We start from the raw sequence: 15566 nt of genomic DNA on the forward strand, positions 1-15566 counted from the left end.
GAGACCAGGAAAATGTGGTTTGCAGACAGAGAATGTAACTCTACAGATGTTCTGGGGAAGAAAGGGGATCTCTACTTAGCAAGCAGGGCATCACTGCACAGGAAGGAGATACCCAGTGCTGCACATGGATGTAAGGGAACCCATGGTGGGCAGCCTAAACCACCCCAACAGAGTCTGCCAGTAACAAGGGAAGTTTAAGTACATGGCAAGCATCAAGTTTTAAATGTTTTAAATGTAACCAGAGAGGCCATGTAGCATATAGTTGCCCACAGAGGCAAGGTGGGGGAGCCAGCAATTGGCAACAACAGTATGCCAGTGATAAGTTGTTTGGCGCAACAGGGCTATCAAACTATCACAAGAGGTTATATCCTATCTTAGTGGATGGAAAACAGACCACTGTTAAGAGAGACACAGCCTCTCTGACATAACCATTGTGAAGTCTGCAGTGGTTAAAGAGGAACAGTACTTGCATAGGCAGTCCACTCCAGTCAGTGCTTTAGGAGGGACCCTATTTCAGATGCCTTTGGCAGGGTTCTTCTTGACTGGGAGGGTGGAAAAAGAAGCAAGCAAGTAGGTGTGTTTGAGGATATCCCTGCAAAAGTCCTGATAGGGAATGATTTTGATAATGAAGTATTTTGTGTGCATGCAGTTACATGCAGTCAGGTTTGAAGAAAAGCATGTGGGTCTGTTAGCCTGGGGGAGACCCAGACAGACACCACACTTGAAGCCAGGGGTGGTGGTGTAGCTATTTCAGGGAAAGAGCTACCCTGTAACAGTGAGCCTGAAATTAAACCACAGTTGTGGGTATGTACTGATGTTCCCTTGGACAGAGTGACTGTAAGGGTAGAGGTGAGTGATATCACCCAGACTGACAGTGAGGAACCATTCTCAGCAGATACCAGACTTCCTGTGGTAGGGGAGCTGGGAAGAGTCACAAAGGTAGAGTTGAGACAAACTCCCCTCTCAGACTTTACACTAAGAGGCTTGAGGGAGGTATCCAGGGAGGAACCTGTTTCTCAAGAAAAGGAGAGTCTGTATGCTGGAACAAAGGGTTACTGTATAGAGAGTGGACCCCTAAGGGAGGGCTAGAGGGTAAGGTAATACAGCAGTTATTACTGCCTAGAGCCTGCCATCTGGCACTTCTACCCATAGCCAATGGCATTCCTTTTGCAAGTCATATGGGCATAAAGTGTACCAAGAGACATATTATGCAGAATTTTTATTGGTCTGGGATTGGAAGAGATATAACATGGTACTGCAGGACCTGTGATCAGTGCCAAAAAGTAGGCAATGCAGGGCACAAGGTCAAAGCTCCTTTGATGCCTTTGCCAGTAATTGAGGAGCAATTTCAGAGGGTAGCTATGGATATTGTGGGGTCTCTCAGTACCCCAAGCTCCACAGGGAAGAAGTATATCCTGGCTGTAGTAGATTATGCTGCTAGATACCCTGAGGCAGTGGCTGTGTCCTCCATTGAGGCAGAAAATGTGGCAAATGCTTTGTTAGAGATTTTCAGCAGGGAAGATTTTCAGAGAAAAATACTGACAGAGGTGCCAGTTTTATGTCAAACCTCCTGGCTGGTCTGTTGAAGCACTATGCGGTAAAGCACCTAAAGACCACCCCTATCATCCCCAGACTAATGGTCTTGTGGAGAGGCTAAACTCTACACTAACAACCATGCCACAGGCATTTACAGACCAGTTTAATAGAGAGTGGGATAAATAATTGGCCCATCTGCTGTCTGCTTGCAGAGGGGTACCCCAGGAATCCCCAGGTTTTTCACCCTTTGAGTTGCTGTATGGGCATAGGGTATGAAAACCTTTAGATTTGATTTGTAATGAGTGGGAAGGTGAGTGTGAATCCCACAAGGACTCTGTTGTGGCATATGTCCTAAACCTCAGGACAAGGCTCAGGCAGCTCATGGGCTTGGCCCAAGAGAACCTGGCAGGAGCCCAACAACAGAAAAAGGCCTGGTATGACAGGAATGCTCAAACCAGAGTATGCTGTAGGACAGCATGTGATGGTTCTCCTTCCTGTCAGATAGAATAAGCTGCAGGCAGCTTGTTAGGGACCCATCAAAGTGGTAAGGAAGGTCAGTGATACTAACTACATGGTAAAACTGCTAGGCAGGAGGCAGGGGCACAATTTGTACCATGCTATCATGATGAAACTTTACCATGATAGGGAAGCCCTGGTGCTAAGTATTTGCAATAAAAGACAGGAGGTGTCAGAGGGGGATCAATGGCTATAGTGAGCCAGTCAGCAAAATGCCAAGTTACTATGGTGGAGCCTAGGGTTGCAGGCATATGATATGAGAGTGCAACACTGTAGTGGGGTCAGCAATGTGATAGCAGATGGAATCTCAAGACAGAGTATGGGATAACACATTCCCAGATAGGTTTATTCCTCTCAAACAATGTTTCTCAAGGGGTACTTAAAAACGGTGTGATGATAGGAGGCACTGCCAGCTATGCCAGAAGAAATCAGGCAGTGGATTTGTAACATATGCTAGCATAGCTAGCTGGAATTTTGCAAGTAATTACATGTCATTAGTATATCAAGCTGATTTGTACATTTGCTGGTGCTGAAAATGTATGTGTGAGGGTTGCTTGTGTTATAATGTATCAACAGTGTGCCCTGCTAGAAGGAAAAGAAATGTACATGCATTATTGTAACTGTTTAAATGCATATATTGTAACAGCATATACTGGAAGTGTAGAGGTTATTCTTAATCCACCTGACTTTGCAAAATATTGTTGAAATGTAATTACTTTATTGGTTAAGCCACAAAGATGTTATCCCACAGTTTTGAATGGAGTCAGAGACTGTGCTAGGGAATAGGTTGCAGCTCTTGTAGGAAGAGTGAAATGGTTTTATGGTTTTATGACTTCCAGCAACTGTACCACATCTGAGCAAAGCTCTATCTATGTGCATTGAAGCACATAGGTGCTAAACCCTGTTAGCTTCTAGTGATGAATGATAGCAAGGGAAACAGAGTCAGATGACCAGATGTATGAGATGTCATTCTCTACAGAAATAATGTTTTAATATTAGAGGAGACTGAAGTTTCAGGAGCATTCTGTATTTTGTCTTGGATCTGACAACAATGACCACTCACCAAAATCATCCTGCCTTGCTCTATTCAGTAAGTAACTTAAGTAGGGAGCAGTAATTCTCTTTACATGATTCAGTAAAATATATTGATAATAGAAGTACTGTTTTTCTATAACTGTGTAAAACCTCCATTGCTGTTATTTTTTATATTCCCCGTAACTGAAATTCTGGTTTTTACTGTAAATAGATATTTAGTATGTTGATGTTCTTTTATTATTTAAATGGTTTCAACATATCTGTCTCCTCCTAAATCCCAAAAAAACCAAACTTCTACTTTTCACCCCAACCACTAAATCCACCCCTATCACGTTTTCAATTGTATCATGTAACGGCACTGTCATTGAACCAGACTTTTCCACTAAGCTGCTAGGCGTCACCATAGACAATCAGCTAAATTTTGCCTATCACATCAACCTAACTATCAAGTCAGTCAATAAAAAGATTGGTGCCCTATACAGACTTAAGCCCTTTCTCACTACTACTTCCCGAGTGGCTCTTGCCCAAACTCACCTCATTTCGACATTATTGTATGCCTCACCTACCTTTATCAACATATCTAAAACTAATCTTCAAAAACTCAATACCGCCTACCATAGTATAGCCAGATTTGCCACTGGCTCTGCATTTCTTACTCATCACTGTCTTAATTTAAAGAAACTAAACTGGCTTGAACTTCCAAACCTAATACTCCTTCAGCAACTAATCATTACTTTTAAAATTCTACATTACCGCCAACACACCCATACTAAATAAACTCATCACACCTTACAAAAATCTCACTACACTTAGATCAGCCAACAGGCTACTAGTTACTACTTTGAAATCTCATAATAAATCAGGTGACTCCTTATTTGCAAACACTGTTGGTTCTATTTGGAATAAACTTCCCCCAGAACTGACCTCCCTAAGTTCATGTCATCTTTTCAGAAAACAGATAAAAACTCACCTACTAACTCACTGGCTATGCCCCTGCTCCAACCCTGACTGACCTCAGTTAATTTTTCACTGTCCCTAGTCTGATCCTGTGTACTTTTGCTCTTCTGTTCTTACTTAAACTGTCTCCACTGTCCCTTTCCTTGTACCATCACTCTTTAGTTCTAACAGCTGTTAGACTCCCCCTCTGACCATGCTGATATTCTGCCTCTTGCTTCTTCATTCTATCCTCCTTTAATCCTACTACCTCCAGCATTTTACATTATCTTTGTTTGTTTATGTTTTCCCCCTTTACTTTACTCTTCCTACTATCTGCGCTATAGCCTTACTCAGTCCATAATATTAGTACCTAACAGAAACTGTATCTCTGTCAACAGTCTCTTTACTTCTTTTTTGCGTTTTCCTATACTCCAACTATATTTTATTCTATTATTCCACTAACCTGCTTATTAGACACTTTAGATGAACCTTTTTCATTCCTTTTAGCCAATACTTACTTGTTGTCATCTAATTACTTTTTATATGATACTGAAACTTTTCTGCTCAGCCCCGTCTGATTTTAGGTTGTCATCTAGTTAGTTTTGTATAAGAAAAATGTATATACATTTGTTTTTGCCTTATTATATTAGTTTTATTTGTATAGTTAGTTCATTTAGTGACTACAAACTCTGTAATGTCTTAGTCTGATAGTGGAGCTTTTCTCCTTCGGGCCTCTGCTGAAAATGGACATGTATCCAGCCAGACTAGCCCGGTTAACAAATGTAAAATAAAATAAAATAAAATAAAATAAATAAAATAAAATATTTATTAGTAAATATATTTAAAATTTTCATTGGGGCTGGACCTTTTTAGAGAATATTTAAGCTTTTAGAGTATTTGCACATATTTATTTGGTTGTAACTCTGGCCACTCCTGAAAGCCTAGTTGTTTGGTCATCATTACATCATTGTAATCTGTATTAATAGTAACTTCACCCAGTTTAATTGGGTACCCTTTTTAGAGCCTAACAGTAACTGACTGTTGCCAGTAAAACTACCTTATACTCTGGGCAGAAGGGAGCATAGCTAGAAAACCTGTGCCAGCCTTTCCCAGGTGTGCGTGTGTGTGTGTGTGTGTGTGTGTGTGTGTGTGTGTATGTGTGTGTGTGTGTGTGTGTGTGTGTGTGTGTGTGTGTGTGTGTGTGTGTGTGTGTGTGTGTGTGTGTGTGTGTGCATGTGTGTGTGCATGTGCATGTGATTGTGTGTGTGTGTGTGTGTGTGTGTGTGTGTGTGTGTGTGTGTGTGTGTGTGTGTGTGTGTGTGTGTGTGTGTGTGTGTGTGTGCTTGTGTGTGTAAATTAAATCTCAAGCATGTGTCTCAGCTACTTAGTGCAAGGAAGCACTGGTTTCACAGGGCCAGTGGGGTGTCTTACTGGGGACCTGGAAGGAGACAGATACACTCAGACCCTGGGCTGAGTGTGTGCCCTGTGTGCTCTTCAGGGAAATTGTGCTTGGTGCAGAGTGGTCTGCATCTGGAAATACTGAGTGTATCCATTTGTATTCAAAGTGAACTTCCCTCTCCAGAGTCAGTTGTGAAGATTCAAGCTCCTTGATTACTGGCCCAAAGTGTGGACGTCACATATTGGTGGCAGTGGTGAGCATTGCAGTTGTGTTCATTGTTAGATTTGTTTTTAGATATTTGCTGGTGTGGTTAATATTTAGTTGATAAGTACTGTGGATGTGTTTCAGTATGTGTTTGTAGTGTATTAGTTGTATATCATATTTGCCTTCTGCATATTCGCAGTTTCTTATACAGGAACTGGTCTTTGTTTTGTTATTTTTTTTCTTTCTTTATTGTTTATTATTTTTAACACTCTATTTGTATTTGGGGTGATTTAAGTAAGCTGTGGTGTTTTCATGTGTTATGTGTAGTGTATGATGTTCCTTTATATTTCTTAGCAAGTATCATAACTGTGGTGAGCATATAGCATTTAAATTCAGTGGTGACATGGATAGAGAAATAATGATGATAAATTTCTTGTGGCATAGATAAGATAGTAAGTAAGAAATAATAAAACATATATCCAGTGGACCAAATACATTTTTGTATTTCCTTATTTAGCTGGGCCCTCTGTTAAGATATATGTGCACTAATGTATTTTGTTAAACTTATTCAATTTGTTAAGAAAAATAATGGTTTTAATTAACTACTATTTTGGAGAAAATGTATTTATTTTAAAACATTATACAATATGAATGTGGACATTATTAGGAGAAACTCAGGCAACTTACATAAGGTAACACAGGGGTGACCTTTCGAAATACTGGTCCTCTCTCTATGGAAACTGAATGAATGAAAAAAACAGACTTATGTATACTAAGTCCAAGATGGTCATTTCTTAGCATTTTCCATTTTCTCCAATATATGGCAGTGCTGGACTTGTTGTATATAAGTTTGGGGGATATAGGGTTACAGACAAGCTTCCATCTGCTGAAAAGGTTTAAAGGAGAAAAGCAATATTCAAGATTCACTCTGCTTAATTTTTAGTCTTTTTTTCAGAGTGTTAACAACACACAACTCTTCTCTCTGTCACTCTTTCTGTCTCAGTGGCATGCCAGTGTTCCAATATGAAGCCTAATACAAGAGATTGTAACCTTTTAGTGACTTATTTGAGACATTTTCATGTTAAGACCCTTTTCTCATATATCAGTGAATGAAAGTCATAGTATGTGTTCCTAACAGTATAACTGAATCACTTAGACTGCAGCTCGGTTGTGTCTGTTGTAAGACAGCTATTGAATGAATAAGTCATTAGATAACTTTGACTAAGGATGATTATATTCATATTTAATTTTTGGCATGTTATCTTCTGACTTTTAGATTGGAAAGCGCTCGGCAGAGTGGAGTGGCATTATGCATGACTCTGGGATATTCCATCCTCACAGCTGTGATGGGTGCATCCATAGTGAGGGACAGAGTGTCTGGAGGAAAGAGACTGCAGCATACTGCTGGGCTTAGTCATAGATTATACTGGTTTTCCAACTTCTTCTATGACATGGTAAGTAGAAAGATATAAAACAACTAAGGTACAGAAATAAAAAACAACCATGGCACAAAAAAATGTTAATTTCATTTCTGTTAAATAGCTGGCAGCTGTAGAACATTAACATTAAAATGGGAATAATGGCTTATTACACTGTCAGAACAAAGCAGTGAATTGTTAGTTCCTAGCAGGACAGGTAGGATGTAAAAATATATTTTCCTTTATATTTGGTAGCTACTCATATTTAGCTGCATTCCTGGCTTTTTAAAAATATTTCAGTGTTTCATGAAATATTTACTGGTAATGTTTTATGCTTCTTGTGGCCAAACTCCTTATAAAATAATTTTACTAAGTGCAACACCTTCCATGTTTCTGAAAAAAATATGTTAAATAAAATTGAAGTTCAGTGAATATTTTGATTTACAAAAACAATAGCTTTAGTGCACAAGAAATCTTATTCTCCTCAGCTAGCATTATATTTCTCTCTGTGCAAACTAAATACTATTGGTACAAACTAAAGCTATGTAAAGTTTCCCCAAGTGCATCATTACTTCACTGAAAAAATAAGCAGTTTGAATTCTTAACTATTCAACATCTTCACGAGATGCCATTTCAACTTCATCCTGGTTTATGCAGATAATAAAAGTATGTCATAATACATTACCTGTCAAAAGATGCAGGCACATTTCTGCAGACCAAAAGCTTATACTTTTAAAACACATGCATATTGATCTCTGTTCTACTTGTTCTTATTGATTCAGACTTTTCTTAAGGAAATCTCAAAGGTCTTAAAGTTTGCTGAAGAGTTCTTCATTAAGTATGAATTATTTTGAGAAAGTGTTAAGAAATGTCTAGATATCTTCTTTTAATTTGATCTACCCTGTAAGCCTTTATTGTTTCAAAGAATTCAGAGCAAATGAGAATGATATATGTTCAAATAGTGCTAAAACACCATAGATATCGTAGTCTATAATTGGCTACTTAACTTGTTTATAACAATTTAAAAATATTATTTTTCCTTAACATTACTTTAACAGCTATTTGATTAAAAAAACTTTAGCTTGTTTTCTACTTTATTCTTTTAGAATTCATCTTTATTTTTGTTTTCATTTTGTCTGTGTAACATCTCTTTCATAGTGATATGGCTTTTTGACATCCACTGATGCGTATTGAATCCTTTTACTTGAGTTATTAGTTGAACATGGGTCTTGCTGCTGCTGTTCATGTATTTAGCTAGAGGAACTCCTGTAGCCTTTCAGTATTGTGAAGCACTGTTATTTATCCTCAGCTTCATAGCAAAGAAGTGTGGAGCCGTTACTGTGACTCAGATGATTCGACCCAAGTTGATTGGGCATAGTGGGAAAGGTGTGGCTTTTTTTTGCTTGCTCACTCTCGGAAGAAGGATGGAAATTCTGTCTAGACTTGATACTTGAAATAGCCCCTGTGATGGCAGCAGAGCCATAATTGCGTAATATATAGCCAATAAAAGTTTGGCATAGCAGTATAGGTTGGCAGGAATCAATGCAGCATATAGCGATACTCGTTATTAGTAGCTCTCCTAATTTAGGGTATACAAAAAGCATGCCTGGCATATATAGCAGCATATATGAGGCTGCTGCCTGCTCTCTTCTGACCCACCACCCTTTTTCAAACCTTTAATGGAGCTTTTCCATCCTTGAGGAAGTGGAGTATCATAGACACTAAGGTAAAAATTAACAGTAGTAACACCCCATATTGCCAGCTGGAGAGGACTAAATAAACATTTATTTAATAAGTATATATCCCTCCCCCCAACATATACACATGTGCACACACACACACACACACACACACACACACACACACACACACACACACAAATCCTATTAATTCCGACCACCCTGACAGCCTTGTTAATGTTTGTAGGAATGTTTTTCTGATGCTATTTTCCTATTCTCCTACATACACTGTAAAGTAGGTTTCCTATGTCTTATCCCAGTGTTGTAATAGAAGTGCTCAAACTTGGGTTTGCTGAGCTGTAGCCAGTTATTTAAATTTACTATCCCAAATATTCCAGAAACCTGGAAGATTTCATTTAATAAACATGTCACTGTATTCACTGATGTAGACCACTGATTCTGTAATGGGAATTTTGGTGTATTTATGCACCAGAAATAAAATGTACTCAGACCTGCTTATGATTCCATAAAAATCAATATTGACTTCTCCAATGGGCCTTTTCATATCTCTGACATCTGCCCTGGTATGATATCAGCACTGTTAGTCTTAGAGTTGCACAGCATTTTCTCAGCACTGTCTCTGTCAAATGACCTTACTGAGGAAATCATATTTTACGGTTACCATAGCCTTAGTTTTGACTGTATTGAAATATGAACCATAAGCTGGTAGTTTTGAGGAAGTACCTGCAACTTTCTGACACAGTTAATTGAATATGAACATTTTCAGATTTTTTAGTTTGTCAGCCTGTAGATAATCCTTGACTATTTTGCACAATCCACGTGTCTTGCAGAATGCCTTTTCTGTCTTTGCACCTCTTACTATTTTTTGCTGTAGTTATCTTAATGCATTAAGCCATCCACATGTAAGAATAAATTTAACATTGCTCTGATAGACTCTCTTGTCCTCGACTGTAATTTATAACATTATTCTTGCCATTATTATACAGTCCCTTCAATCTGTAGGGCTGCACCTCATGGTTTTATTCTATATAGTTCATGCATAACAGTTTTCTTACTGCTTCCCTTTGCTGAAATTATACTTTTTATCATGCAAAGTGGGCTTTCTGATTCTAAAATATGTAGTTATTACTTTAGGTACATCAATGCAGCCATCAGTGGAGCTATATTTATTAAGTTTAAAAAGTTGTGATTTCATGTACTGTTTGCTGAGCTTCTGTCCAATTATTTCATGATTCTGTGTAATCTGGTGGCACTTTCTATTGATGTCATAAGGGCAAAAGGTTTGCAGTTCATTATCTTCTGGTATTGAATTGAAGGGCATCTCTGCATTCCAGAACAAGTCATAAGATTTTATAACATACTATGCCATTGAGTCTCACTATCTGTTCAGAGCTTAGCCTAAACTTACCCAAGGACTTGACTGGTAGCTTGGTCTGGTCGATATTCTCCATTACTGTATGTCAAACCTGATATTGCAGGCAAGAAACCAAGCCTGATATGCAGATGGAGTTATATTAAACAACAACATATAAAATAAAATAAAAAAAGCAACAAACAGGAATAACAACTTTATTGAAAAACATATTAACAAACCCTGGTGCCTCAGCAAACTTTCAAGGGGATTGAATCCATCATTCTCCAAGGTCATTAAATGCAGAACAAAAGCATCATTAAAACAATTAAATCACTAAGTGCTTCCATCTTAATTCATTATTAAGACCGCAAGTCTTTAATGTGATGAATTTTAAAATACATAAACTTTCTTTTTTCATTAACGATTCATTTAAATCACATTTAAATCACAATGCCCAATGAATTTATTGTTTACATCTAACAAAACCATAACTAATAAATTATAAGGATCACTTGCATTATATGCTGCAAAAGGGCTATCTTTCCTAGCTATTTTGACATCTTTCAGATGCACATGTATTCTATCTTTTAGCTTTCTTTTGATTTTTCCAATACAGAGTAAATGACAAAGACATTTGAGGATGCACAATATATGGGTCTACTTTGTTTAATTGAAAACTCATTTAATTGAATTTCAGTTCACCCTCACCAAATCGCTGAAAGCTCAAATTACTGAAAATCATTTCACCGAATCTCATTTAACTGAAATGAAGTACAAAAATTCTGGCATACCATCAATAAAATCTTAAATCCAGGTCAACCTACCACTCTCAACCCCTACCCTAATAATTCTCCCTTAGAAACTGCCACCTTACTTAATAATCACTTCATTGAATCTATTCAAAAACTTACCCAGCCCTCCCAAAGTGATAACCACCCTCATATCACTCACTACACATGAAACACAACCCCTTTCTCCCTTAACCCTGTCTCTAGAGCCTACATCAAGTCACTTCTACTGAAACTGAAACCTTGTTCTCCCTCTACCAATAACCTCCCTCCCCTCTTTCTTAAAATCTCTGCTCATTCCATAGCCTATCCTGTCTCTATCCTAATAAATAGATCTATCCAAGAGTCTATTGTTCCTGACATCTGGAACTCATTCTACACCATTCCACTTCACAAAGGAGGTAACTCCACTGAGCCCTCTAACTGCAGACTTATTGCCATCCTATCTCCTCTATCCAAAATCCTCAAAAATATATTCACAATCTGCTTTCAACTCACCTTATTAATGAAAATCTTCTGACCCCCACTCAACATGGCTTTAGGCCCGACCACAGCACAACCACTGCCCTCCTATCCTTCAATCAGACTGTTACTGAAGCCAGGGACAAAAACCTCCTCATGTCTTGCCGCTTTCTTGACCTCTCTAAAGCTTTCAATACTGTTTCCCATTCCAAGCTACTTACTAAGCTTACTAACCTTAATCTCTCTACCTCTACTATTAACAGGTTCTCAAGTGATCTATAAAATAGGCTCCAGTCTGTCAGATGGCAATCTGCTTGCTCCCCTTTCCTACCTAAGGCTGACACAACACAAGGAGGACTATAATGCATGCATATCTCTGTATGCAGTAATGGGAAAAAGGATGAAAAATAATCTGTCTGTTAAGAATTTGTATTTTTTCCTTCCCAAGTTATGATCAAACTGCTCTCCATGCATTGGTAAGAAAGTTCTGAAGAAGTCCAGGAAGGACGAAAGCGCTTGACTGTGGTTGCATTTTTGAAAGCAATAATGTGTATTATCATTTTATCTTATGGAGTGTCTTTTATACTAAGACTTGGATTAAATTTGGTTATTCTACCCTTGATGTGATTCTTGGCTCCCAGCTAGTCAGAGTGTTTGTTTGGTTCCCCTTTCCTACAAGGCTCAGTCCTTGGCCCCCTCCTATTCAACATCTTCATCAATCATCTTTACTCCTCCTGCAACACCTCCTCCCTCATACAGTATGACAATGACTCTTTTCTTATCTCTTGTGCTGACAACATCTCTAAATTTCTTTCTATCACCCAAAACTCCTTCTCATCTGTGGAAAAATGGCTCACAGAGCATCAACTTATACTCAACCCCTCATAAAACTAAGCTGCTACTATTTCTCCCCAAAAGTCTCCACCACCTTAAATCCACCTTTACTATGTCTTCACTAAATAACACTCTCATCAAATCTGAGCCTCACACTAAGTTACAGAGTACAATAATTGATGACCATATCAAATGTGGCATCCTTATCCAATACTGTATCAAAAGAACTAACATGAAACTGAGTCTTCTCTACAGGAATAAGAAGTTTCTTGTTCCCAACTCCAAATGCACCCTTGCCAAGTCTATCTCCTTCCATGTCTCATCTACGCCTCCCCTATCCTAACTCACCTCTAGTTAAACCTATAAAAAAATAAATAAATGATGCAATGGTAGCACTTACAAAATTATTTAAAAAAAATTAATAGCATAAATATAATCTTGCTCAAAAGCCCACATACTCAAGTTGGCATAGCTAGGGGTAAAAGAGGCACCCATAACTGTACTCACCAATTGATGGTAAACTAGGTGATTACATGTAAAACACACACACACACACACACACACACACATATATATATATATATATATATATATATATATATATATATATATATATATATATATATATATATATGGGTCTACTTGACAACACCGACATGCTAAAACACCGACAACGAAATCACAGACACCACAAAACCAAAAGTTCAGAAACACGAAACATCACATACCCAGGAAACCACAATCCCGACAGTCAACGAACAAAACAAATCCCCTGTCCAAAAAGCACACACAACACAAGCACACCAAAAACCTTACAAACCTACACTGAACCTTACAAACACAACTATCTATTCACTAACCTTAACCCAAACCCTAACCCTAAGGTCCGTCACTATCGCACACTCACCTAACCAGCGCCCTAACCCTAACTCACTTAACTCGCCCCTATCCCTAACGTTTGTCACTATCGCACACTCACCTGACCCGCACCCTAACCATAACTCACTTAACCCACCCCTAACCCTACAGACCGTTGCTATCACACACTTACCTTACCCACACCCTAACCCTGACGTCCGTCACTACCGCATACTTACCCACTAGCGCTCATTTGACATGTCGGTGTTCTCAGCATTGGGATTCTCAACTGTCTGTCATCTTCGTTGTCGATCTTCTGGTGCCGGTCTTCTCTTCGTCGGCATTTCAAGCTTTCGGCGTTATCAGGTAGACCCATATATATATATATATATATATATATATATATATATATATATATATATATCTATATATACTTTCAAATATTGAAAGACCATATTCCCAAACAATATTTTTGTGAATTAAAAATAACTTAAAGTCCCGAACCACAAACTTTTTCCCGGGGCAAGTAAACACTTGCCCAATTCTACAGAGTACACATTGAACCATCTGAAAACCACCTAGGTGGGAGGCTAAGCCCACCACACACCCGATGTGGGGGGGATGCACCTCCACACCCCCTACCTATATATACCAACTCCAGGTTTGCACTACAGTGGGGAAAAGGGCATATTTTGCCACAATGAGCAAGTATTTACTTGCCCTTGGAAAAAGTCCATGGTTCGGGATTTTAACTTTTGTTATTTTGTTATTTTCATCTCGTGAAAATAACATTCGGGATTCTGGACTTTCAGTATTTGAAAGGAAATATATATATATATATATATATATATATATATATATATATATATATATATATATATATATATATATATATATATATATATATATATATATGATCTATATCAGTTCACCGAAACAGCTGAAGTTCGAACACAGTATGTTCGAACTTCTAACCATGAATTGCACAGACATCGAAGTCTTAGAACAGTGATTTTTTTTCCCAGGAAAAAAAAAATCGCTGTTCCAAGAAACACACACGCAACACAAGCACACCAAAAAAACATCAATTTACACACATACACTTAAAATCTTACATCTAACCCTACACTAAGCTGTACATACACTACTATCTATCCACTTACCTTAACCCAAACCCTAACTCTAAGGTCCGTCACTATTGCACACTCACCTGACCCGTGCCCTAACCCAAACTCACCTATCCCACCCTAACCCTAAAGTCTGTCACTATCACACACCCATCTCACCCGCGCCCTAACCCTACCTCACCTAATCCGCACCCTAATCCTAACATCCACACAATCGCACACTTACCTGAACCCGACCCGTAACTTCCCACCACAGTCCTGATAATCGTGAAGCCACAGAAATGGCTCACCAAATTCTTTCCCTGGGTAAGAATTTGGTGTTCTGCTGCTTTGCGATAATCAGTGTTCGAACTTCACAGTTCAAACATCTGGTATTCGATCATCAGCCATTTTGACAGACTGATATAGACGCTCTATATATAAATATATATATATATATATATATATATACACACACACACACACACACACACACACACACACACACACACACACACACACACACACACACACATATATATATATATATATATATATATATATATATATGTTGCAGATCAAAGTGAGAAAGCTCAACCAAAAATAATGTAAAAGGACAATCTTGAAAAAGTTTAGAAACAGACTTCAGTCCATCAAAATGTTTGATGCTAGCATAAACATTAAACATCAAGGGCTATCCAGTACAATCCTGCTGCCAAACTATACATATTTTATTTTGCTCAATGAATAACAAGTATCCTGTATATATGATAGTAAATCAAATGATTTATGCATCAAATAATGATTAACAACACATCTTAAAAGTTGTAACAGGGTACCCTAGTTAGACGTTATTGGACAATAAGGAGAACTGTCTGTGTTTTTATGTATTTTTGGAATACAGTAGAACACAGCTAGTCACGCATGTTAACCTAATTATTCCCACTTAGAAACTGCCACTTTACTTAATGACCACTTCATTGAATCTATTCAAAAACATACCCAACCCTCCCAAAGTGATAACCACCCTCATACCACTCACTACACATGCAACACAACCCCTTTCTCTCTTAAACCTGTCTCTACAACCTACATCAAGTCACTTCTACTGAAATTGAAACCTTGTTCTCCCTCTACCCATAACCTCTCTCCCCTCTTTCTTAAACTCTCTGCTCATTCCATAGCCTATCCTATCTCTATCCTAATAAATAGATCTGTCCAAGAGTCTACTATCCCTGACATCTGGAAATCTTTCTACACCATTCCACTTTACAAAGGAGGTAACTCCACTGAGCCCTCTAACTACAGACTTATTGCCATCCTATCTCCTCTATCCAAAATCCTAGAAAAATGTATTCACAATCAGCTTTTAACTCACCTTATTAATGAAAATCTTCTGACCCCCACTCAAAATGGCTTT

The 15566-nt window shown here is 38.2% G+C and overlaps 1 protein-coding gene across 1 annotated transcript in view; it reads left to right on the forward strand.

The window, feature by feature from the left end:
* Positions 1 to 15566, forward strand: part of LOC122796911 (ATP-binding cassette sub-family A member 13-like) — a 3979956-nt gene that overhangs the window by 2201576 nt on the left and 1762814 nt on the right. Inside the window, exon 27 of the mRNA XM_044065669.1 lies at positions 6903 to 7080. Within this exon, the coding sequence (XP_043921604.1) occupies positions 6903 to 7080 (178 nt within the window). The remainder of the gene's footprint in view (positions 1 to 6902; positions 7081 to 15566) is intronic.

The sequence above is a fragment of the Protopterus annectens genome, chromosome 3.part0 (assembly GCF_019279795.1).
Source record: "Protopterus annectens isolate FY-2018-M chromosome 3.part0, PAN1.0, whole genome shotgun sequence".
Taxonomy (NCBI): Eukaryota; Metazoa; Chordata; order Ceratodontiformes; family Protopteridae; genus Protopterus; species Protopterus annectens.